Below are 25996 nucleotides of genomic sequence, written 5' to 3'. Positions count from 1 at the left end.
CAGTGCTACCATTTATCACCAGATTAGCATATGTTCTTTTCCTGCCGTTAGCACCTACAAATGCTGCCTTATCACACATCTAGTCTTCATCTCTAGCGAATCGATGGTTGCAATAGGATAGGTCGGTGGAATCGAGCCAAGCAGAAGCTATTCCTTTTATGCCATTCATTTGTCAGCGAAGAATTAGCTTCCTTTTATCCCATTCATTTGTCAACGAAGAATGAAGGTGGTCCGTTTTTTTTTTGGGCCAGTTACATTAGATGAGGCTCGAACTTGAGAACACTTAGCAGGGAGTGGGGACATATGGCGTCTGAGCTATGACTCATTGGCAAGATGGTCCTAGTTGATTGGGCATCATTGCATAAACGGATAATTTAAGTGGTATCAAGCCGGGTTGAATTGCTGCTGGCCTTTGTTTTTTTTGATGCATATTTCATTGCTCGACTCTTTTTCATTGTACTATTATTCAATACCAAACCTCCAATTAAACCCATGTCAAGGAGAAGTTCTGCGGGAGGAAATCATGCAACAAGTGACATGATTGATTTTCATTAATAATTTTCCTGTCTGACGTAGCATTTTCAGTAGTTTTTAGGACCCCTAAGGATGTTTTCACTTTCCAGTGGCAACAAAGATATTTGCATCAGATGCCACATTGACACTGACACCCTTTTCCATATATGATCACAAGAAAAAGACAAAAAAAAAAAAATGCAAGCCTTCTCCAGACAAAGTTGACCCTTGCTGCTCTATTACTCAGTCAAGAATAATAGGCCATTAAGCTGGGGAGTTAAGCTCAAGTGATGATGCAGCAGCACGAGCCAGTTGCATATACGAAATTAAACGTCCTCAGAAGGCATAGGTTGAGAACTAAGGATTCTTTCGGCCTCGTCATTGGCTTCTGCTTCTATTTTCCATCTCTGCATAAGAAAAATGGTATGAAAATATTCATCTATGAGCACGTGTAAATAGTACTGTAATCCATTGAAGGATATGCTGCAATCTTAATTGCTTAGCCAGGAATTCAGGTCAAACAAAAATGTCCAAAATAGAGATGGTATCATTGTTGACTTTCTACTTCCTACCCTAAGAATTTGATATTCATCTCGGAGATATTTTTCTAAGCTATTGTGGAAAAAAAATATATCAAAATCATTAGAAAGAGCATGAGAGGTATAATCATTGATAAAAGTTTACACATGACTAATGAAAAGATCCATTCCAATTTTCTTTCCTACAAATCCAGGTAAGAGGTTTGCATTTTAGGAGAATATACCTCCTCCAGATTTTCCATCTCCATAATTTGCTCTATCTGTTCTGTGATAGTATCCTGCAAAACAACCATCCCTCTGCTAGGTAATTAAACTGTTTTTGGCGAGATATTATGGCCCAAAAATAAAGAGATGATTAAGTGGTTCACCGCATTGCTAGCAGTTTCAGCAGCAAGAACATCTGTTTCCATCTCCACTTCAATTTCAATCATTGAAGAAATCTGGGTAAAGAGAACATTCAACACATATATTTATTCAAATTTTGCAGAGAACTACCACATAGTTTCAGGATGAGAAAATATTTCCCATTATACTTTTTTCTGAGAAGCATACCCTGGCATAGCTATCAATTAATTCAATCCTTCCCCTGAGGGAGTTTTGCAGGCTCTCTCGCACCCTTTTGACTTTACTTCTACGAGTCCTGCATAAATGGTCAATGAGGAGAAAATGATTATTTCAACAACATATTTATTTATTTAAAAACTATTTCATGAACATATCAGAAACAAAGAATCTATGATGCTGCGGATTCACAGTTCACCGATAAGAAGGTTCTCCAACAGCTGAAATTTTGTTCTCGAGTTGGCACATTCGAGCTAACATCCAGATCTACAAAGGAGGAAGTAAATATAACTGGTACAGGTAAAAATCCACATAAGGATAGGAAACAAAGTGCCTTTTTTCAATAAAGATTTTCGCACACTCTTTTATTCGGTGATAAATAAAATATACAATCAATGAGCTGTACTCAGACAATTTCTGGAGGAAACTGTGACATATTCAAGTATTTTCTATATGTTACTTATAATTAGATTGCTAGTGTATTATTTAGATGATTCAGTTCAGCATTCTGCATTCCTTTTCAATCAGGATGATTTTTCTACAACATAATGTAAATTATAGTCAGACATAACTATATCTTTCCCTCTTTACAGCAAAATATTCACACGAACATGCAGGATGGTTCAAACTGGATTATGTATGAATTATTAAATCATATATCACCATGCTAATTTCAAATCATGAATGTAGCACACCTCTTTTTCAGCAGCCTCTTTTAGGTCTTTGATGCGTGACAGAATCACATCATACTGAGATAGAAGTCGTTGTTTGATAGCAGTAACCTCAACCGACCCTTGTGGAAGCTGTGGTGGACAGAATAAAGAGCAGATGAACTAATTATATCTTCTTGAGAACCCTCATAATTGAGTAATGTAAGCAAAGTTAAGATAAGGGGAAATCAAGCCACACTGATTCCTCCATATTGCAATAACTTCCATCGAAGGAGCCCACAAGTCATGAACTAAAAAAAGTTGCACCCTTTTGTTTCCTATTTCTCACATTCAAGGACAAGTAGTAAAAAAACAAAGCACAAACCGATGTGGATAGAGTTTAAACCACCAAAAGAGTGAAAGTAACAACTGCAGACACATTGCCATTTTTAAGTTATCTTTTCAAAGGGGAAACAACAATATAAGCATCATCAACAAGATTGCCTCTTTTAAGTAAAACTGGATAGACAAAAGATAGGCAAACAAGCATCTATCAATGGGAACAAAACTGATGAACTAACAGCAGTACCTGCTTCAACTGTGGAAAAACTACGGAATTTAACGTGGCTCCAACAGCAAGCGATGAAACTGCAACAACTGATAGGACTTGGGGCAAGCCGGGGTCAATAAGTCCAGAGGCAGCATCACCAGTGGCAAACACAGCAAGAAGGGGAAAGAGGACTGAGGGATTAAGTAATGATGAATTTCCTTCTTTTGTTGGGGCTCTTAACAGAATTGATTCTCGCCCATCTTTGTGGTTTGTTATGCACATAGCCTCGCCAGGATAGAGATCAGGGGCCCTTGGGCTAAATTTAAAGAGCCCCACCTTTCTATATACATTTAATGGAGCTGCCACCGCAACTGTTACCCTTTCACCTTCTTGTGCTGGAATATCAACCGTCTCGGTTGCAAATCTGTGGGTGCGAGCCATACCAGAAGGGGTTTGCACCTAAATGGCAGGAAAGTTATAGGTGGAAAGAGACATAGAAGTAAACCATCATAAAAAGAATTATAGCAACAATTTTTTGTTTTAAAAATTAAGAAATTCAAGCAATAGTTTCTCAAATCTAAGAGCTCGCTTTTATATGACATATTTTCATGACAGGCTTGCAACATTGTAAAAAGTAGATAAAAAGAAAAGAAATGTTGAAATAACAAAAATCTTGCATCAAAATAACCTTTGCATGGTTAATTGTTGAGTTAAGTTTCAAAGTAGCCTTTGAGGCATTTTTCTTTCATTAGAACCGTAAAACCACGTTGTTTTAAAAAAAGAAAAGAAAGATAAAAGATAAAAGAAAAAGCATAGAAAAACGTCTCCTCCCAAAATCCCCAACCCGTTCCTTTCCCCTTCCCCTCCCCTCCCCCAACCCTTCCCCTTCCTCTTCTGCTTCCCCAACCTAACGTTCTTTTCCTTTTTCTTGCTCTTCTGCTTCCTCAACCTGAGGTCCTTCCCCATTTCCTTCTTCTTCCCAACCTGACGCCTTCCCCCTCCCCAACTATACTCTCATACTCACAAGAGCTCTTGTTAACCCTCGTTGTCGTCGCGTCTCGCCAGCCTCCGTTTCAGTGTCGCGCCGCTCATCCCCCACCCCAACCTAATCTCTCACACTCACACAAAGCCTCAACCTTCTCTCTCATCGTTGCGCCGCTCGCCAGCCTCCATCTTCGCTCTGGCACAATTCTCTCTCTCAGCCATAATGATTTATTTTTTAAGTTTTTTAGTTATTCAATCATTGTTCTTTAATCTTCTTGGTGATTGTTGCTGCTGATCCTGTTTCAATATAACAACAATGATTAATTTTAGTTGTTTTCTATTTTATAATTATTAGTTTTTTTTTATTGTTGCTATTTTTTCGCTTGTTACTGTTTAGATTGATTGATGCTTGCTATTTAAGTTATTTGATCTTTTCTGATTAATGTTGGTTTTTTTGTGATATTTTGTGTTGGTTTTTATTTTTGTGATCTGTTGAAGAAGAAGAAGAGAATTGAAGAAGAAGGGGATTTTTTTTTAATATAAAACGACAATGTTTTTCTAATCTTTTTTTTTCTTCAAAACGACGTCGTTTCAAGGTTCCGATGAATGGAAAATGTCTCAACGACTACTATGAGTCTTAGAGTGCAACTTCGAGGATAAATTTGGGCAATTATTAACTTCAGGAATTACTTTAAGACTCGAGTGCAACTTCAGAGACTACTTTGAGATTTAACTCAATAATTGTTTGCAGTGAAAGTTTTACTACTTGAACAATGAGCATGTATTTGTATGTCATGGAAGCTATAGGTAAGGTGTCTGTTGTTTAAATGGCTTCTCTCGGATGACTAACCCACTTATACACAAGTCATATATAGGTCCTCGATTACAACTCTTGCATTAATCAGAGAAAGACGCCAACATTAGATGTCAAAGACTCAAAGGTGAGTGGAGGGTATATACCACCATAGAGTGAACAGCCGCAGGAATGCTTTGCTTCTTCAATTTCAGGAATCTTAACCCCCTTTCCCACGCTGTAATGTCCATGCTGCGTTCGGCAGGAGGAGATCCTTAGAAAAAGTGAATATTCCATGATCAACACCATGCACATACATAGCATTATATTAACTTAAGAGACAGACACTCAGACACTGGTTATACCAAAAATAAAACGGGAAGAAAAAAGATGATATTGAATGGCTCATGTATGGTGCTTCGAGCAGCAAATATAGAAAATACAAAAGTTTATAAAAACTCAAATCATCCAACAAAAAGATTACATATATCCTAACTAAAAGTAAAATCAAAGGGAAAGAAAAAAGAGGACGATACCAACCTGATTTCTTCTGACTGAATACTAACTATGTCACCTGAAACAAGCTCATACTGGTAGCGACACTTTGAACAAGATACAATCTGCAGAAGAATTGTCCATATACACCTTATAACTATCACAAAGATCAAGAGTCGTAATCATACGAGATCTATCCAGAATTTGACTAATAGACAGATGTCAATCAAGGCCTATATAGCATAACATTACTTCACTTGCTCTTGTCATATAAGTTTGGCCTTAATGTCATCATAGCAGGCATGAAGGTTTGGCAAGAAGTTTTAGTAGCCGAGTTTTCTTTTTAGTTTTTACAGATCCCATGGGTGGTAGGGATACACAATTTATTTGGTGATTAGACAGATATTGACTCATCCTTGACTTATTCCATTATTTGTGGCCCGTATATTTTACAGAACATCAAGATCTCTACTCTACAGAAAGAAGGATCAATAAACTGTCTGCGTGTATTGATCAAAGCAATAATACAAGTACCATGTATCATAATTCAAATAACCAATGAAATCATCAATATGTCTGCCACTCAAAATGATTGCATCCGTACCCTAAAACCGGTTATGGGCATCATAAATTCACAGTTGACATGGAGTTACCTGAATACCTTGTTGTGGCTGTGCAACTGCAACAGCTATCTGACAACTAGGACACCTCACTACCTTTCCAAATCGGACCTGTGATAAGATAAAAGGAATATACAACAATATATAAATGAAATTTACATCAGTGAAACAAATTCAAGAGCCGAATATATCACATGCACGTGTATAAATTAGTAAGAATGCAGAACCATAAATAAAGCAGTGAAAGACGTTGGAGGATATAAGTGCTTAACCATACCTCCTCACCAGGGGATACCCCAACCTCACAGATATATTTGAGCACCCTAAGGGCATCAGAAACCCTCAGAGATGCCGCCAAACCCTGAATCAAGATCGTATATACATGTGCATTTGGCCTCGACCACTTCCATCCCTCAACAAAAGGTCCATTCCCGCCAACTGATCATAAAGCAAGCAAGTATCATTAAATTGCAGCTAAACGCTAAGCAAAGACGACACAATGAATACACAACAACACCACAATAAAAAGGCTTCTTCAGCAAAATAACCTCTCAGGTTTCAGCAGCAACATGAACTTCATCTTCTTTCATTGTTAAAAGAAATTAAAGGATAATACTATACAGTGTGAAATGAGCTAAAATTAAAGGAGAAATTAAGCTTAAAGAAAAGAAAGATATAGCGATGGAAGCATTCGTGACCTGAATCGAGACTTGAGCGCATGGCATAGAAAATGGACAACGCGAGCTCGGAATTGTTCCGCTGAAGCGCGGCGGAGATGATGGTGGAAGAATCGTCCGCGGAAACGACGCCGCCTCCGTTTCTTGAAGAGTTTTGTGCGATCATGAGCAAGGCATCATCGGCGTCTTTGGCAGAGGCGGCGACTCGGAGGAGGAGCTGGTAGTGATCGAGCTGGCCGGCATCCTGAGAAATCTCATTGTGGCTTTCACTGAGGGAAGCCCTGGAAAGGTTGTTGGAAGTGAAGGGAAGAAACGGAGAAGAGGAGAAGACGAGAGTTGGAAGAAGAGTGTTGGAGCTGTGGTTTGCACAGGTTTCGGGGAGTTTGTTGAGCGGAGAAGAAGAGTGATGAAGGAGGAGGCGAGAGAAGCATGGAGAGCACAAGTTCAGTGTCATAACGGGAATCTTCTAGTAGGACCGGGGCGAAGCTAAGGTTGGTTTTGAAGCAAGTGGCGGTTATGGGGGCGGGGGTTGATGTTTGTTGGTATGCAATGATGAGATGAGGAACGAGGGGCTGTCAGGATTTTTGTGGGGAGTGAAACTTGAGTGAGAGTCCGTGCTGCAAAATTGGATAACGAACTTTTTCGGCCGTTGGATCTTTTCAATAACAAAAAGGTTAAGAAAATGGAGGTGCGGGGAATCGAACCCCGTGCCTCTCGCATGCGAAGCGAGCGCTCTACCTTATGAGCTACACCCCCTGGATAATATCAAGATAAACAACCCTGATTAAAAATATTTAGAGTATAAGTTTATGCAAATTTAACACCGAAGACACATTTCGTTTCCCATAACATATGTTTTATAGGCACATGAAGTACCAAAAATTTATAAAAGTTATTTGCGGTTTTCCAGTTGATTCTAATTTATATAACCTTCCAAATCAACTCCAATTAGTTTGACACCATTCCAAAAATGTGTTTTTGTATTTTAGGGTTAGGTACGATTTAAGCCGAAAAATTTTTTTATCTCTAACTTTTTTTTGTATATAAAACGTCCTTAAAGTTTAATTTAGTCTTAAAATCGTCTTTCTCATCAAAATTTTAATTTTTATTACTAAACTACCCATAATTAAAAAATATATAAAAAAAAAGAAAAAACGAAAGAGAACACGGAAAAAGGGGAAAGGACAGAAAGGAAAAAGAAGAAGAAGAAGAAGAAGAAGAAGAAGAAGGGAGAAGGCCAGAGGAAAAGACGAAGAAGGGAGAAGAGGAAGGGCGAGAGACAGACGAGGGGAAGAAGAAAGGGGAAGGGCGAGGGACAGATGGACGTCGACGCCAACATTCGACGTCGACGCCAACAGATCCGTGAGGGTGGACGTCGCATGTCGCTCGCCATTTCTGCTCCTCCTCCTCGCTGGTCGTCGCTGCTCCTCACCAGTCGCCGCTGCTCCTCGTCACTTGCCGTTGTACTTCGCATCCTCACAGCTGTGCTTCGCGTCCTTGCCACAACTTCGCGTCCTCACCGCTGGTCCTCCCTAGGGTTCTAATTCTGCTTTTGATTTGTTGATTTTGTTAATTACATTATTTCTGATTCTATTATTATTGTTGATTCTAATTCTATTCTACTTCTATGGTTATTTTGCTTCTGCTTCTTCTGCTTCTGACTCTGAGTCTATTATTCATTGTTGTTGTTGATGCTTCTAGTTGCTTCTACTTTAGTTTCTTTTGTTGTTTTTGTTCTTTGGAGTTGAGGGAGATAGTGATAGAGATTATACAGATTTATTTTTTATTTTTATTTTTGCTTTTTTTTATGTTTATTACATTGTTTTATTTTTGTTGTTGCTGATGCTTTGATGAAAAAGAAGAAAAAAGAAAAAGAGGTGATGCTGTGATAGAGAAAAAGAAAAAGAAAAATAGAAAATAAGGATTTTGGTGAAGAATGGGAGGGGTATTTTAGTTCGAATGACGATTTTAAAATCAAGTTAAATTTTAGGGATGAATTCGAATGAAAAAAAAAAGATTGAAAACAAAAAAAAAAATTTTCCTTACCTTAAGGATCAAAATCATACTTAACCTTCTATCTTACTAACGCTTGGCTTTTGACCTTTCTATACATTTTATGGTTTTAATAAAGCTTGTTTTATGTTTGTGTTTGGAGTGTAAAAAATAAGACGATGATAAACTTGTTCTATCTTTTATTTTTTCTGATTTTTTAAATCATTATATTTTTTAAAACAGATAGTATTCTAATACTAAAAATATTGTTGTGATGTATTTTGGTATTAGTATGCATACCTCTCCCTCTTCAATTTATTTTAAAAAGATATAATTTTTGTAATTATATGAAATCAGTATTTAATAAATAATTATACTAATTATCAATCATTTTTATTATCAATCATTCTAATTATACTACTTTTCAATTATACATAATTAGCATTTATATGATATTTATATTAATAACATCTCTCTCTTCTCATCTTATTTTAAGAAAATACTTCCTTATAATGATATGAAAATCAATATTTAATGAATAATTAAACAAATTATCAATCATTCTAATTATATTAATCATCAATCATTCTAATTGTCAATAATTATAATATAATTAGTATTTATATTATATTTACATTAATAACACATAAATTGATATATTATGCACATGTGTATTAATAACACATAAATTGATATACTAAAGGTTATATATAATACCATATACGAGGTTTATGAGTCTAACTTTACACGACAAGAATATATTCTTCGTTTTTCATCGAAATTGATTCTTTAAAGGTATAACCTATAACTTTTTACGATATCTTATTAATGTACATTCTATTATTCTTTTGATAATTTGATTATTGTTCTTACTTGAGCTTTTTTTTCCATCTAACCTTACCAACGTAATTATTCTTTTTTGCAATCATTTACAATGCACCACATCTATCAAATATTTCCTCGAATTATATTCACTAATCCGGGTTCTATTTACATGGATGTAAGAGTTCAACGAATGGTCAGTAAACTCTATTTTATTGAAAAATGGTTGGATCTACTCATATATTATGACAAATCTAATGGAATGTGATTAATGTTAGTTTTCTTAGGAGGAGCTCGACTTTTAATTGAGCAACTACTTCTAAGGAACTTTATAGGCCAAATTCAAATTCCATACTCTACATGCTTTTTACGTGTGCCACCAAATTTTCAAAGTGGAGATGCAATTTCAAATATTGATATTATGTTTAAATTTTCTTCTTTTAAACTTTTCATAATCAAAATATTTTTATAACATATTATGATTTTTTTTCCAGAAACTACCACCTTTTTTGTACCAATGCAATGTCATTGATGATGGAATTAAAGGTCAATTTATTTTTCGGTGTGCTTATTCTATACCTTGCCATATTATATAATTAAATAGCGGATGATGAAGCTTATTTAACAAGAAGATACTTTAAATTTGCACGAATTCTAAATGTTTAAGTTGATGACATTATTTCAGTTGATTATCGTTACAAGAATTACTCTAATTTATATGTGTCTAATGTCTAGAATAGTTTAAATATTATTTAAATAGTTTAGTTCAAATGTTAGCATTTTATTAAATTACTTTTAGAAAAATTTTAATTGTTATCTCAATTTATATATTATGACTATTATTTTTTAATGTGCTATTTTTTTATTTTTTAATATACATTTTTATTTTTATTTTGATTTATAAATTTATTTTTATTGACTTCCAGTATAACTAAAAAAAAATCAATAATTAAGTTAAAAAAATGTTGCTAACAATAACTTATATTTTTCAATTATTAATTTAACAAAAACTAAATACTAAAAAATACTATGAGTTGTATTAAAAAATTTTATTGACGTTGTAATAAAATATCTGTATAGAATAATTTAAGATATGACAAACATTTTAATCAATTATGTGAAGTTATTGTAAATAAATAATAAATAGTGGCTTTTTTTATAATTTTAAATAATCAATACACAAAAAAAATTAATAAAATTTTAATAGTTGCACTAAAAAGTTTATAAACATATAAGAAAATAATTATTTGGTTAAAATTTATATATAAAAGAAAATAATCATAGGTATAAAATATATTAAGTTAATAGCTATAATTAATGACTATATTAAATATATAATTATACTAATTGTCAATCATTTTAATTGTTAATTTAGTATTAATTAAAAATTTATTTATTCTATTTTAAAGCATATCACTTAGTCGAAGAATTTTTCAATTGAAGAGTTCGTTAATCGAAGGGTTGTTGGTCAAAATTTTAAGAGTGCCCACTCGAAAAATGGATATTGATAGAAGGGTTGTTAATTTGACATAGCTCATCAAAGAATGAAGCTAACAGACAACATTTTAAGATTGATGATGCGGTGCATAAGGGTAATTACTTGGTTTTGCATTTGGTGGAAACAGTTATTTTTTGAATTCTTCAGAAGCAAGACTTGGTAAGACAAGATTGATCAGATTAATCTATAAATTAACGGGCTCAGAAGAGACAAGTAGTTGGAATTTGTCTTCAGAAAACACTTTTGCACACTCACATTTTAGCGACTATTTGAATCTGCCACGAGTTTATTTTTTATAGGATTTCTTTCATGTCTTTTACATTTCTTTTCAATTTCCTGTAATTTCTTTTCAATGCAATTTACCTTTTAATGAGCGGATATTTTATACGCTTTTTGGCATTGTTTTTAGTATGATTTAGTTAGTTTTTAGTATATAATTATTAGTTTTTATGTAAAAATCACATTTCTGAACTTTACTATGAGTTTGTGTATTTTTCTGTGATTTCAGGTATTTTCTGGCTGAAATTGAGGGACCTGAACAAAAATCTGATTCAGAGGCTGAAAAAAGACTGCAGATGCTATTGGATTCTGACCTCCCTGCACTCGAAATAAATTTTCTGGAGCTACAGAAGCCCAATTGGCGCGCTCTCAATTGAGTTGGAAAGTAGACATCTTGGGCTTTTCAGAAATGTGTAATAGTTCATACTTTGCCCGAGATTTGATGGCCCAAACTGGTGTTCCAAGTCAGCATAAAAATTCTGGCGTAAAACGCCCAAACTGGCACTAGAATTGGAGTTAAACGCCCAAACTGGCACCAAAGCTGGCGTTTAACTCCAAGAAAAGCCTATGCACGTGAAAGCTTCAATGTTCAGCCCAAGCACACACCATGTGGGCCCCGGAAGTGGATTTCTGCATCATTTACTTATTTCTGTAAACCCTAGGTTACTAGTTCACTATAAATAGGACCTTTTACTATTGTATTTTCATCTTTTGATCATCTTTGATCTTGGGATCAGGTCTTTGACCCCTTGTTCTTATGTATTTTCAACGGTGGAGTTTCTACACATCATTGATTAAGGTGTGGAGCTTTGCTGTTCCTCATGAATTAATGCAATTACTACTGTTTTTTATTCAATTCAAGCTTATTCTTGTTCTAAGATATTCACTCGTACTTCAACCTGATGGATGTGATGATCCGTGACACTCATCATCATCCTCCCTTATGAACGCGTGCCTGACAACTACCTCTGTTCTATCTGTGAGAGCTTGAGTGTGTATCTCTTGGCCTCCTGGTTCACGACGCATGGTTGCCTCTCCTGACAATAGAGCTTCCATTCCGTGCGATCAGAGTCTTCATGGTATAAGCTAGAATCAATTGGCAGCATTCTTGAGATCCGAAAAGTCTAAAGCTTGTCTGTGGTATTCCGAGTAGGATCTGTGATGGGATAACTGTGACGAGCTTCAAACTCACGAGTGTTGGGCGCAGTGACAGTGTGCAAAAGGATCAATGAATCTTATTCCGACATGATCGAGAACCGACAGATGATTAGCCATGTTGGAAACCGTAGAGGACCATTTTTACTGAGAGGATGGATGGTAGACATTGACAACAGTGATCCACCTACACACAGCTTACCATAGAAAGGAGTATGAATGATTGGATGAAGACAGTAGGAAAGTCGAGATTCAGGAGGAACAAAGCATCTGCATACGCTTATCTGAAATTCCCACCAATGAATTGCATAAGTATCTCTATCTTATTTTATGTCTTATTCAGCTTTTAATTATTAAAACTCCATAACCATTTGAATCTGCTTGACCGAGATTTACAAGGTGACCATAGCTTGCTTCAAGGCGACAATCTCCGTGGGATCGACCCTTACTCACATAAGGTATTACTTAGACGACCCAGTGCACTTGCTGGTCAGCTACACGGAGTTGTGAGAGAAGTGTGAACTCATGATTTCGTGTACCAAGTTTTTGGCGCCGTTGCTGGGGATTGTTCGATTTTGGACAACTGACGGTTCATCTTGTTGCTTAGGTTAGGTATTTTTTCTTTTTATTTTGTTCTACAGAATTTTTAAGAATGAACTCTAGAGTTTCAGATGATGTTTTTATCATCACATGAGCTAGTTGATTTCCATCAATTTGGCTGTTGTATGTAATGTCCTGCTGAAGCTTTGTTAGCCATGTCTAATCTTTTTAGACTGAAGTTTTAGACTAACATTGCATGATTCCTGGAATTCTTATTAAAAATTTTGAGTTTCTTATTTTCTTTTTCAAAATAATTTTCGAAAAAAATAAAAAAATTTATAAAATCATAAAAATAAAAAATATTTTGTGTTTCTTATTTGAGTCTAGTGTCAATTTTTAAGTTTGATGTCAATTGCATGTTTTCATTTTTCTTGCAAATTTTTGAAAACTCATGCATGGTGTTCTTCATGATCTTCAAGTTGTTCTTGATGATTTTCTTTGTCTGATCTCTAAATTCTCTTGTTTTGTGTCTTTTGTTGTTTCTCATGTGCATTCTCAATTTGTTAGTGTCTCTAGTATGAAAATTTCTAAGTTTGGTGTCTTGCATGTCTTTCTTTTCTTAAATTTTTTTTTCAAAAAAAAATTATCTGTTCTTGATGTTCATCTTGACATTCAAAGTGTTCTTGCATGCATTGTTTGTTTGATCTTAGTTTTTCATGATTAGTTTCATTTTGTTGTTTTTCTCTCTCATCATTAAAAATTCAAAAAAAATTTCAAAATTATGTCTTTTCAAGTCAATAATACAGAGAATTGAAGATTCAGAACATACAGCAGAGGAATCACAGAGAAAAAACTGGGCGTTCAAAATGCCCAATGAAGAAGGAATTCTGGCGTTTAAACGCCAGTCAGGGTACCTGGCTGAGCGTTTAACGCCCAAGAAGGTAGACAAGTGGGCGTTAAATGCCAGAATGGATACCATTCTGGGCGTTTAATGCCAGGATAGCACCAAGGAGGTAGTTTTGTTTTCAATTCAAATCTTTTTCAATTTTTCAAGTTTTAAAACTAATTTTTCAAAATCTTATCTTTTTCATATCCTCTCTTATCAATCATATCTTTTTCAAAATCAAATCTTTTCCCTTTTTCTTTTAAGATTTTCGAAAATCCTTGCTAACAATTAATGTTGTGATTCAAAAATTTCAAGTTTGTTACTTACTTGTTAAGAAAGGTTCAATATTTGAATTCTAGAATCATATCTTTTAATTTCTTGTTAGTCAAGTCATCAATTTTAAAAATCAAATCTTTTTTTTTTAAATTTGTTTTTCAATCATATCTTTTCAAACATATCTTTTTCAATCAAATCTTTTTCAAATCATATCTTTTTCAAATTTTGATTTCAAAAATCTTTTCTAACTTCTTATCTTTTCAAAAATTGATTTTCAAATCTTTTCACTAATTCTTATCTTTTTCAAAATCACCTAATCACTTTTTCTCTCCCAATTTTCAAAAATCACTAACCACTTTTTCAAAAATCTTTTTAATTTTCAAAAACTCTCTCTCTCATCTCCTTCTATTTAATCACTAACACTTATCCTCCTTTGATAATTCGGACCCCCTCTCTCTTTATAAGTTCGAATTCTCTACCTCATCCTTCTATTCTTCTTTTCCTCTGACACATCAAGGAATCTCTATACTGTGACATAGAGAATTCCATACTTCCTTGTTCTCTTCTCTTTCATATGAGTAGGAACAAAGATAAAGGCATTCTTATTGAAGCTGATCCTAGACCTGAAAGGACTCTGAAGAGGAAGCTAAGAGAAACTAAAACACAACTCTCTGGAGAGGACCTGACATAAATCTTCAAAAAAGAAGAAGATATGGCAGCCAAAAATAACAACAATGCCAATAATGCAAGAAATGTGCTTGGTGACTTTACTGCACCAACTCCCGACTTCTATAGGAGAAGCATCTCTATTCCTGCTATTGGAGCAAACAACTTTGAGCTTAAGCCTCAATTAGTTTCTTTGATGCAATAAAATTACAAGTTTCATGGACTTCCATTCGAAGATCCTTATCAATTCTTGGCTGAATTTTTACAAATCTATGACACTGTTAAGACCAATGGAGTTGATCCCGAGGTCTACAGACTTAAGCTTTTCCATTTTGCTGTAAGAGACAGAGCTAGTATATGGTTGAACTCACAACCTAGAGACAGCCTGAACTCTTGGGAAAAGCTGGTCAATGCCTTCTTAGCTAAATTCTTTCCACCTCAAAAGATGAGTAAGCTTAGAATGGAAGTTCAAATCTTCAAACAGAAGGAAGGTGAATCCCTCTATGAAGCTTGGGAAAGATACAAGAAATTGATCAGAAGGTGTCCTTCTGACATGCTTTCAGAATAGAGCATCATAGGTATCTTCTATGATGGTCTTTCTGAGTTATCTAAGATGTCATTGGACCATTCTGTAGGTGAATCTATTCATCTAAAGAAAACGCCTACAGAAGCCCATGAACTCATTGAAATGGTTGTAAATAACCAGTTCATGTAACTTCTGAAAGAAATCCTATGAACAATGGGACAACTCAGAAGAAAGGAGTTCTTGAGATTGATACTCTGTATGCCATATTGGCTCAGAACAAAATATTGACCTAGCAAGTCAATATAATTTCTCAGAATCTGATTGGATTGCAAGCTGCATCTGGTAGTGCTAAAGAAGCTTCCTCTGAAGGAGAAGCTTATGACCCTGAGAATCCTACAATGAAAGAGGTGAATTACATGGGAGAACCCTATGGAAACACCTACAATTCTTCATGGAGGAATCACCAAAATTTCTCATGGAAGGATCAACAGAAGCCTCAACAAGGCTTCAACAACAATAATGGTGGAAGAAATAGGTTTAGCAATAGCAAGTAGGGGTGTTCGCGGTGCGGTTTGGATCGGTTTTAAGGGAAAAAGTCATCCGATCCGAACGTTTAATTTATGTGCGGTGTGGTTTGGATTGGATGATCTTTTTTGGAAATCCAATCCGATCCGATCCGATTACAAGCGGTTTGGATCCGCAGTTTTTTAAATAAAAAAACTAATAACTTAATTTATAGAGTTAATAACCTGTCCAACAATCTAACATAATAATAAAACATAAATTCCATAAAACATTATAAAGCAACCTGTGCAAATATCCAACAATCCAATTATCCAACAGCAAGTCTTGAATAATAATTCTTCAACATAAAAATAACTAAACAAGTCTCAATAACATAAAATTAAATAACATAACAAAGTCTTAATAAAACAACATAAAAAACTCCAAGCTGAGAAGTGAAGCACCGATCACTAATCAGATTCATCACCAAAGTCTTCTTCATCTATTAGTTGAGGAATTGGCTCAAGTTCTACAATAAAATATAATAAAATAAATATTAGTAACTTAAACATATTATCAAGTAGTAAAGTTAATCAATATATGTAGATAGAATAAAACATAATAATAAAGAACATTACCTTTCTCAAGTTTTTCAAATTCTTCAAAAGACTCATCAAGGTCAATTGGCAATGAATTGGCTCGAAACCAATTTTGTGCACAAATCAAAGCTTCAACAGTTTTTGGGGTAAGAGAGCTTCAATATTGACTAAGCACTCTACCTCCAGTGCTAAAAGCAGATTCAGAAGCAACCGTTGACACCGGCATAGCTAGAATATCTCTCGCAATTTGACTTAGAACAGGATATTTGTAATTGTTAGAGCTCACTTTCCACCAAGTTAAAATATCAAAACTACTTGGATCAACTGGTTTCTCCAAGGACTCCATGAGATATAAATCCACTTCATTTGTGTTGACACTCTCACTTGCTTGTACATTATTTTCAAATGCTGCTGCAAAGCGAACATCATCAAAGGCACTATCATCCATATCCACCTCTTGGCTGTGTTGTGCAGATTGGTGTGCTTGATCATTATTGAGAGCAACCCTATAGCTGTTGAACAAGCCATTGAATACTTCCTTCACCTTACCACATAAGAAATCAGCATCCTCCTTCTCAAACAACCTTTGAAAACTCCACTCAACAAACTTAATCTTATATCTAGGGTCAAGTACCACAACAACAAAAATCATCATATTCATGTTCCTCAAGTTATCCCAATATTTATCATGCTTAGCCTTCATTTTTGTAGCCATACCCTTAAGTAATATGTCATTACTATCAGCCCAAGTTTTTAAAGAATTAAGAATTGAACAAAAGTGATGAAAATATGAAGAAGAGGTCACAAATGTGGAACCCGAGACTTTTTTTGTTACATCAGAAAAAATCTTCAAAAACCTCACAAAGCATCTTGCATTATCCCAATCTTCAGTCTTTGGAATGCCCCTTGCATCATTACAAACTCAGCATCCCTCTCACTTAATCTCTTAAAGGCTTTTGGAAATTTTAAAGCACTATCAAGCATTATGTAAGTGGAATTCCACCTAGTGGGGACATCTAATTGCACACAAGAGCAGTCTTGAATCCTAGCCTCTTTAATACAACTTTTGAACCTATCCATGCAACTAGGAGAAGCACGAACATATCTAACAGCATTCCTAATTTTACTAATTGAAGAATGCATATCCTTCAAACCATCATTCACCACCAAGTTCAAGATATGAGCACAACACCTAACATGCAAATGTTCACCTTTTAAAGGATGTGAATTCCAATCCTCCATTCTACCTTTGAAGTAACAAATGGCAACATCATTTGAACTAGCATTATCAACTGTAATGCTAAAGACCCTACTTATTCCCCAATTTAAAAGACATTTTTCTATCTTTCTACCAATTGTTTCACCTTTATGATTCTTGATAAGGCAAAAGTTAAGAATTCTCTTTTGAAACTTCCAATCTTGATCAATAAAATGTGCAGTGAGGCAAAGATAGTTTAGATTTTGTACAGAAGTCCAACAATCAGTGGTCAAACACACACTTTGATTTGAATTTATAAAGACACTCTTCAACTTATGTTTTTCATTCATGAACAAGTTCCAACAATCCCTAGCAACTGATATTCTGCCCGGAATATGGAGTTTTGGCTGCAAAACACTCATGAAATAACGAAACCCCTCTCCTTCGACAAATCTAAAAGGCAACTCATCTACAATTATCATTCTAGCAAGAGCTTGTCTACATACATCAGGATCAAAAGATACAGCAGTCAAACAATTACCCATCCCATTTCCTTCTTCTTTTTTAAGTTGCTGCATAACAAGTGCTTTTTGTGTGGGATGAAGTGAATCTTTTGGAAATTTTCTACACTGACTCAATAAGTGACTTTTAAGATTGCTAGTACTATTTTTATGTGAATCAGCAGCATAAGATGCTCCACACCACTTACATATAGCCCTAGGTTTAGGACCACTTTCATCTTTTTTAAAATGCTCCCAAGTCCAAGATCTAGGTCTAACGGGTTTTTTAGTGTTACCTGTACCTGGTTCCTCAGACTGGCTAGGATTAGTTGACTCATCAGCAACATTTGCTTTTCCCCTCCTCCTCTTAGATCTAGTTCCTTCATTATTCTGATCACTGCGTGGCGGCAGCGGCGGCAGTGATGGTGGCTGCGTCTGTGTCTGTATTTGTGGCTGGGACTGCGGCTGTGGTAGCGGCATCGACTCCGACTGTCCCGAAGATCGAACTGATTCAAAAGTGGACGGAGTAGCACTAGTAAATCCTGGATCACTACTTTGAACATCCTGTGATAACCAAAAACAGTTTATGTTATTTTAATATTTTTTCAAATAATCAACATATTGAATTGTTACTAACATAAATATTCCAAAATAAGAATATTACCTCAGGATATGAAGCTGACATTGTTGACCTTCAGATTAAAAGTTAAAATCAATTGAAAAAATATGAAATCTGCAAAAGTACAACAAAAAATTTAATATAACAGATTCTCAAAGATAATAATAATAGATTGTCAAAGATAACAAATTTAACATAATAAATTGTCAAAGTAAAAAGAACAGATTGACTTAAAATTCAATACATTAACAGAAAATTAGAAATAGAGAAAAAATTGTTTCTTTTTATTTTTAATAAAAATGTCATCAAGAAAACAGAGTTGGTGGTGGTTCGTAGATATTATTATTACAACAATGGTTTGAACATCAAAGACACAGATAATGTTGATCATCATATAAAAAAATAAAAAATAAAAACTCACCGAAAAGAGGAGGTGGAAATGACGTCAAAGAGGAGCGGCGGATGGCGTCGACAACTTGGCATGTGATGGTGAGAGTGAGTGAGGTCTGAGCAGAGGTGTATGTAACGTGAGACAGTGACGGTGAGGTACAGGGCTCGTGTTTCTTAGGGTTTGTGTTTCTTTGTGGGAAAGGGAAAAATGGGGAATGAGTGAATGACTGAATGACTAGTGAGTGTGTGCAATGCAGTGCTGTGGGTGATTGGGTTTGGGCTTGATGGGGAAAATTAAAGAAAATGGACTAAGGAACTAAGGCCTAAGGGAGTATGGGGCTATGGGCTGCCGCTGTATGCATATGCCACTAGGCCGTATGGGAATGGGACTATGGGTATCATTATTATTATTATTATTATTATTATTATTATTATTATTATTATTATTATTATTATTATTATTATTATTATTATTATTATTATATGCGGTTTGGTTCAGTTCGGTTCGGTTGTGCAGAATGAAACCGAAAATCAAACTGAACCGCAACAAAACCGATCCAAAATCCAAAAAATCCAATATTGCGCGGTTTAAAATGGTTTTCGGTTTGGATCGGTGTGGTTTCGCAGTTTTTTTTTACCGGTTTGGATGTGAACACCCCTAATAGCAAGCCTTTTCCATCATCTTCTCAGCAATAGACAGAGAACTCTGAGCAGAGTCGTTCTGGCTTAGCAACCATAGTTTCTGATCTATCTAAGACCACACTAAGTTTCATGAATGAAATAAGATCCTCCATTAGAAATTTGGAGGCACAAGTGGGTCAGCTGAGTAAGAAGGTTACTGAAACTCCTCCTAGCACTCTCCCGAGCAATATAGAAAAAAATCCCAAGAGAGAGTGCAAGGCCATAACCATGAACAACATGGCCGAGCCTGGAGAGAGTGAGGAGGACATGATTCCCAGTAAAAAAAACCTCATGGGATGTCCTCTGAACAAAAAGAAGTTCCCCTTTGAGGAACCAAGGGAATCTGAGGCTCGCATACAAAGACCATAGAGATTCTATTGAACCTACTTCTGCCATTCATGAGCCTTGATGAGTATTCTTCCTCTGAAGAGGATGAAGACATTACTGAAGAGCAAGTTGCTAAGTACCTTGGAGCAATCATGAAGTTGAATGCCAAGTTATTTGGTAATGAGACTTGGGAGGATGTTTTAGTGAAGGTTGAGGGCCTTTACATCCCTGCTGACTTCATAATCCTGGATACTAGGGAGAATAAGGATGAATCCATCATCCTTGGCAGACCCTTCCTAGCCACAGCAAAAGTTGTGATTGATGTTGACAGAGGAGAGTTGGTCCTTCAAGTGAATGAGGAATACCTTGTGTTTAAGGCTCAAGGATCTCCTTCTGTACACATGGAGAAGAAGCATGAAAAGCTTCTCTCAATACAGAGTCAAACAATGCCCCCACATTCAAAGGGCATTTACACGCCAGAATGGTGCAGGGATGAAAAATCCTTGACACCTTAGGATCTGTGGAACCCACAAGATCCCCACCTACCTCAACTCACTCTCTCTCTTCTTCACACATTCCAATAACACCCTTCCCCAAATACCCTTCACCAATCACCTCCATCCACTCTTCCCCAAACACCCCACCTACCTCAACATTCAAATTCACATCCTTTCCCTCCCAAACCCAACCCTAATGCACGAACCCTAACCTTCTCTCCACTTCTATATAAACCCCTTATCCCTCCTTCATTTTCACACATCATAAACACTTCTTTCCCCCACTTGGCCGAACCATTCAAACCTCTCCATCTCCTCCATTTTCTTTTTTTCTCCTCCATTCTTTCTTCTTTTGCTCGAGGACGAGCAAACTTTTTAAGTTTGGTGTGGAAAAAGCATTGCTTTTTGTTTTCAATAGCCATTAATGGCACCTAAGGCCGAAAAAACCACTAGGAAGAGGAAAAAAAGAAGGCAGTTATTTCCAACTCCGAGTCATGAGAGATGGAGAGATTCATCTCAAAAGCCCATCACTAGAAAGAGGATGGAGCAAACAAGAGAGCCCACTCATGGACCTCAACAAGAGCATGAGGAATTCTCTCATCAAAAAATTCCTGAGATACCTTAAGGGATACATTTTTCTCCACACAACTATTGGGAGCAACTAAGGATAGGAGCATCAAAAGCACTAAGGATGGAGCACCAAAAGCACTCCAATATTCTCCATGAAATTAGAGAGGATCAAATAGCCATGAGTGAAGAGCAACAAAGGCAAGGAAGAGACATAGAGGAGCTCAAGCGTTCCATTGAATCTTCAAGAAGAAGAACTAGCCGCCATCACTAAGGTGGACCCGTTCTTTGATTTTCTTGTTCTTATCTTTCTGTTTTTCAATTTTTATGCTTTATGTGTGTCTATGTTTGTGTCTTTGTTACATGATCATTAGTGTCTAGTGTCTATGTCTTAAAGCTATGAATAATTCTATGAATCCTTCACCTTTCTTAAATGAAAAATGTGCCTAATTACAAAAGAATAAGAAGTACTTGGATTTCAAATTTTATCTTGAAATTAGTTTAATCATTTTGATGTGGTGCCAATACTTTTTGTTTTCTGAATGAATGCTTGAACAGTGTGATGAGCGGATAATTTATACGCTTTTTGGCATTATTTTTAGTATGTTTTTAGTATGTTTTAGTTAGTTTTTATTATATTTTTATTAGTTTTTAGTTAAAATTCACTTTTTTGGACTTTACTATGAGTTTGTGTGTTTTTCTGTGATTTCAAGTATTTTCTGGCTGAAATTGAGGGACCTGAGCAAAAATCTGATTCAGAGGCTGAAAAGGACTGCAGATGCTGTTGGATTCTGACCTCCCTGCACTCGAAGTGGATTTTCTAGAGCTACAGAAGCCCAATTGGCGCGCTCTCAATTGCGTTAGAAAGTAGACATCCTGGGCTTTCCAGCAATGTATAATAGTTCATACTTTGTCCGAGATTTGATGGCCCAAACCGGCGTTCCAAATCAGCTCAAAACTGCCCGGCGTTAAACGCTGGAACTGGCACAAGAATGGGAGTTATACGCCCAAACTGGCACAAAAGCTGGCGTTTAACTCCAAGAAAAGTCTCTACACATAGATGCTTCAATGCTCAGCCCAAGTACACACCAAGTGGGCCCGGAAGTGGATTTTTATGTCATTTACTCATCTTTGTAAACCCTAAGCTAGTAGTTCTCTACAAATAGGATCTTTTGCTGTTGTATTTTCATCTTTAGATCTTTGAATCTTTTCTTCACTTTAGATCTTTTGATCATGTTTTTATGATTGAACCCTCATTAGGAGGCTGGCCATTCGGCCATGCCTAGACCTTGTTCTTATGTATTTTCAACGGTAGAGTTTCTACACACCATAGATTAAGGTGTGGAGCTTTGCTGTACCTCGAGTATTAATGCAATTACTATTGTTCTTCTATTCAATTCAGCTTATTCTTATTCTAAGATATCACTTGTTCCTCAACTTGATGAATGTGATGATCCATGACACTCATCATCATTCTCACTTATGAACGTGTGCCTGACAACCACCTCCATTCTACCTTAGATTGAGTGGATATCTCTTGGATCCCTTAATCAGAATCTTCGTGGTATAAGCTAGAATTGATGGCGGCATTCAAGAGAATCCGGAAGGTCTAAACCTTGTCTGTGGTATTCTGAGTAGGATTCAAGGATTGAATGACTGTGACGAGCTTCAAACTCACGATTGTGGGGCGTTAGTGATAGACGCAAAAGAATCACTGGATTCTATTCTGACATGATCGAGAATCGACAGCTGAATAGCCGTACTGTGACAGAGCGTGTTGAACATTTTCACTGAGAGGATGGGAGGTAGGCATTGACAACGGTGAAACCCTACATACAGCTTGCCATGGAAAGGAGTAAGAAGGATTGGATGAAGACAGTAGGAAAGCAGAGAGATGGAAGGGACAAAGCATCTCCATACGCTTATCTAAAATTCTCACCAATGAATTACATAAGTATCTCTACCTTTATTTTATGCTTTATTCATAAATCATCCATAACCATTTGAATCCGCCTGACTGAGATTTACAAGATGACCATAGCTTGCTTCATACCAACACTCCCCGTGGGATCGACCCTTACTCACGTAAGGTTTATTACTTGGACGACCCAGTGCACTTGCTGGTTAGTTGTGTGAAGTTGTGATAAAGAGTTGAGATTGCAATTGAGCGTACCATGTTGATGGCGCCATTGATGATCACAATTTTGTGCACCAAGTTTTTGGTGCCGTTGCCGGGGATTGTTTGAGTTTGGACAACTGACGGTTCATCTTGTTGCTTAGCTTAGGTATTTTTCTTCAGAGTTCTTAAGAATGAATTCTAGTGTTTCAAGGTGATGTTCTTATCATCACCAAAGCTGATTGATTCTCATCAATTTAGCTCTTGAATGTAATGTCCTGCTGAAGCTTGGCTAGCCATGTCTAATTTCTTTAGACTGAAGCTTTAGACTAACATTGCATGATTCCTGGAATTCTCATTAAAAATTTTGATATCTTAAAACCAAAAATATTTTTGTTTCTTGTTGAGTCCAGTGTCTCATTTTAAGTTTGGTGTCAATTGCATGTTTCTTTTCTTCTTGCATTTTTCGAATTCATTCATGTGTCTTAATTGATCTTCAAGTTGTTCTTGATGATTTTCTTGCTCTGATCTTTAAATTCTCTTATCTTGAGTGTTTTGTTGTTTTTCATATGCATTCTCAATTTGTTAGTGTCAGTAGTATACAAACTTCTAAGTTTGGTGTCTTGCATGCATTTTAGTTGCATTTTGATTATTCCTCATCATTAAAAATTTAAAAAAAAATTTTCTTTGTGTCTTTTTAAGTCAATAATACAGAGAATTGAAGATTCAGAACATACAGCAAAGGAATTACACAGAAAGAGCTGGGCGTTCAAAACGCCCAGTGAGGAAGGAAAACTGGCGTTTAAACGCCAGCCAGGGTGCCTGGCTGGGCGTTTAACGCCCAAAAGGGGTGAGTTTTGGGCGTTAAACGCTAGAATGGATACCATTCTGGCCGTTTAACGCCAAGATGGCACAAGAGGGAAGATTTTGTTTTTAATTCAATTTTTTTTCAAGTTTTCATGATTTTTCAAAATCAAATCTTTTTCAAATCATATCTTTTCAATCATACATTTTCAAAATCAATTTCTTTCCATTTTCAAAAATACTTGCTAACAATTAATAATTTGATTCAACATTTCAATTATGTTGCCTTTTCTGTTGAGAAAGGTTTAATGTCTGAATCATATCTTTTAAATTTCTTGTTAGCCAAGTCATTAATTTTCAAAATCAAATCTTTTTAAATTGTTTTTCAATCATATCTTTTCAATCATATCTTGTTAAAACCATAACTTTTCAATCATATCTTATTAATCACATCTTTTTCAAAATAGTTTTCAATCATATCTTTTTGATTTCTAATTTCAAAATCTTTTTCAAAAATCACTTTATATCTTTTCCAATCATATTTTTCGAAAATCATTCTTCAATTTTTCAAAATGTTTTTAAAATCTTTTTAATTTATTTTCGAAAATTTTTTCCCCTCTTCTCACATCCTTCTATTTATGGACTAACACTCCTCCTCAATGCACAATTCGAACTCTATCTCTCTTGATAAGTTCGAATTCTTCTACCTCCTCCTTCTATTTTTCTTTTCCTCTGACACCTCAAGGAATCTCTATACTGTGACATAGAGGATTCCATACTTTCTTGTTCTCTTCTCTTTCATATGAGCAGGAGCAAAGACAAAAGCATTCTTGTTGAGGCTGACCCTGAACCTGAAAGGACCTTGAAGCGAAAGCTAAGAGAAGCTAAAGCACAACTCTCTGTAGAGGACCTAACAGAAATCTTCAAACAAGAAGAAGACATGGCAGCCGAAAATAACAACAATGCCAACAATGCAAGGAAGGTGCTGGGTGACTTTACTGCACCTACTCCCGACTTTTATGGGAGAAGCATCTCTATCCCTGCCATTGGAGCAAACAACTTTGAGCTTAAGCCTCAATTAGTTTCTCTAATGCAATAGAATTGCAAGTTCCATGGACTTCCATTGGAAGATCCTCATCAGTTTTTAGCTGAATTCTTGCAAATCTGTGACACTGTCAAGACTAATGGGGTTGACCCTGAGGTCTACAGACTTATGCTATTCCCTTTTGCTGTAAGAAACAGAGCTAGGATATGGTTGGACTCACAACCTAAAAAAAGCCTGAACTCTTGGGAAAAGCTAGTCAATGCCTTCTTGGCAAAGTTCTTTCTACCTCAAAAATTGAGTAAGCTTAGAGTGGAAGTCCAAACCTTCAGACAGAAGGAAGGTGAATCCCTCTATGAAGCTTGGGAAAGATACAAACAATTAATCAGAAAGTGTCCCTCTGACATGCTTTCTGAATGGAGCATCATAGGTATCTTCTATGTTGGTCTGTCTGAACTGTCCAAGATGTCATTGGACAGCTCTGCTGGAGGATCTCTTCATCTGACGAAGACGCCTGTAGAAGCTCAAGAACTCATTGAAATGGTTGCAAATAACCAATTCATGTACACTTCTGAAAGGAATCCTGTGAACAATGGGACGAATCAGAAGAAAGGAGTTCTTGAGATTGATACTCTGAATGCCATACTAGCTCAGAACAAAATATTGACTCAGCAAGTCAATATGATTTCTCAAAGTCTGTCTGGAATGCAAGCTGCACCAGGCAGTACTAAGGACGCTTTATCTGAAGAAGAAGCTTATGATCCTGAGAACCCTTCAATGGAAGAGGTGAATTACATGGGAGAACCCTATGGAAACACCTATAATCCTTCATGGAGAAATCATCCAAATCTCTCATGGAAGGATCAACAGAGACCTCAACAAGGTTTCAACAACAATAATGGTGGAAGAAACAGGTTTAGCAATGGCAAGCCTTTTCCATCATCTTCTCAGCAACAGACAAAGAATTCTAAGCAGAGCCACTCTGACTTAGCAACCATGGTCTCTGATCTAATCAAAACCACTCAAAGTTTCATGACTGAAACAAGGTCTTCCATTAGAAACCTGGAGGCACAAGTGGGTCTGCTGAGTAAGAAAGTTACTGAACTCCCTCCTAGCACTCTCCCAAGCAA

General features: G+C 36.0%; 1 protein-coding gene, 3 non-coding genes and 1 pseudogene across 5 annotated transcripts; all 5 read right to left on the bottom strand.

Annotated features, from left to right (window-relative positions):
- Positions 1-356: 356 nt before the first annotated feature.
- On the bottom strand, positions 357-6969 carry LOC130969791 (uncharacterized). 2 transcript variants are annotated; one of them, XM_057895679.1, is made up of 12 exons: positions 6404-6962; positions 5983-6143; positions 5739-5816; positions 5131-5210; positions 4758-4842; positions 2853-3272; positions 2309-2416; positions 1813-1880; positions 1605-1692; positions 1421-1492; positions 1277-1330; positions 357-920 (listed from the first exon to the last, which is right to left on the bottom strand). In XM_057895679.1, exons 1-12 carry the CDS (start codon positions 6834-6836, stop codon positions 840-842), a joined length of 1728 nt encoding a protein of 575 aa, XP_057751662.1. In that variant the 5' UTR covers positions 6837-6962; the 3' UTR covers positions 357-839. The 2 variants fall into 2 exon arrangements, 1 of the variants encoding a protein (XP_057751662.1); XR_009081920.1 differs by having other exon boundaries at positions 904-920; positions 1806-1880; positions 6404-6969.
- A 96-nt stretch (positions 6970-7065) lies between these two features.
- Positions 7066-7138, bottom strand: TRNAA-CGC (transfer RNA alanine (anticodon CGC)). The gene has a single exon. It is a non-coding gene; the product is annotated as a tRNA-Ala (tRNA).
- Positions 7139-14947: 7809 nt separating this feature from the next.
- LOC130971401 (small nucleolar RNA R71) lies at positions 14948-15055 on the bottom strand. The gene has a single exon (XR_009082622.1). It is a non-coding gene; the product is annotated as a small nucleolar RNA R71 (small nucleolar RNA).
- Positions 15056-15996: 941 nt separating this feature from the next.
- The window catches only part of LOC130966614 (zinc finger BED domain-containing protein RICESLEEPER 1-like), a 56616-nt pseudogene continuing 46616 nt past the window's right edge, over positions 15997-25996 (bottom strand).
- On the bottom strand, positions 25170-25277 carry LOC130972315 (small nucleolar RNA R71). Its single transcript, XR_009083502.1, has one exon. It is a non-coding gene; the product is annotated as a small nucleolar RNA R71 (small nucleolar RNA).

This window comes from Arachis stenosperma, chromosome 3 (genome assembly GCF_014773155.1).
Source record: "Arachis stenosperma cultivar V10309 chromosome 3, arast.V10309.gnm1.PFL2, whole genome shotgun sequence".
Taxonomy (NCBI): domain Eukaryota; kingdom Viridiplantae; phylum Streptophyta; class Magnoliopsida; order Fabales; family Fabaceae; genus Arachis; species Arachis stenosperma.
This window is presented reverse-complemented; position numbering and strand designations above follow the sequence as displayed.

Excerpts from the sequence above, each read along its gene's own strand:
- LOC130969791 (XM_057895679.1), bottom strand. The coding sequence starts at position 6,836 with ATGACACTGAACTTGTGCTCTCCATGCTTCTCTCGCCTCCTCCTTCAT. Across the intron at positions 5,211-5,738 it reads AGCCACAACAAGGTATTCAG|ATTGTATCTTGTTCAAAGTG; the intron begins GTAACTCCATGT and ends ATTCTTCTGCAG. Across the intron at positions 1,693-1,812 it reads GTTGGAGAACCTTCTTATCG|GACTCGTAGAAGTAAAGTCA; the intron begins GTGAACTGTGAA and ends CCATTTATGCAG.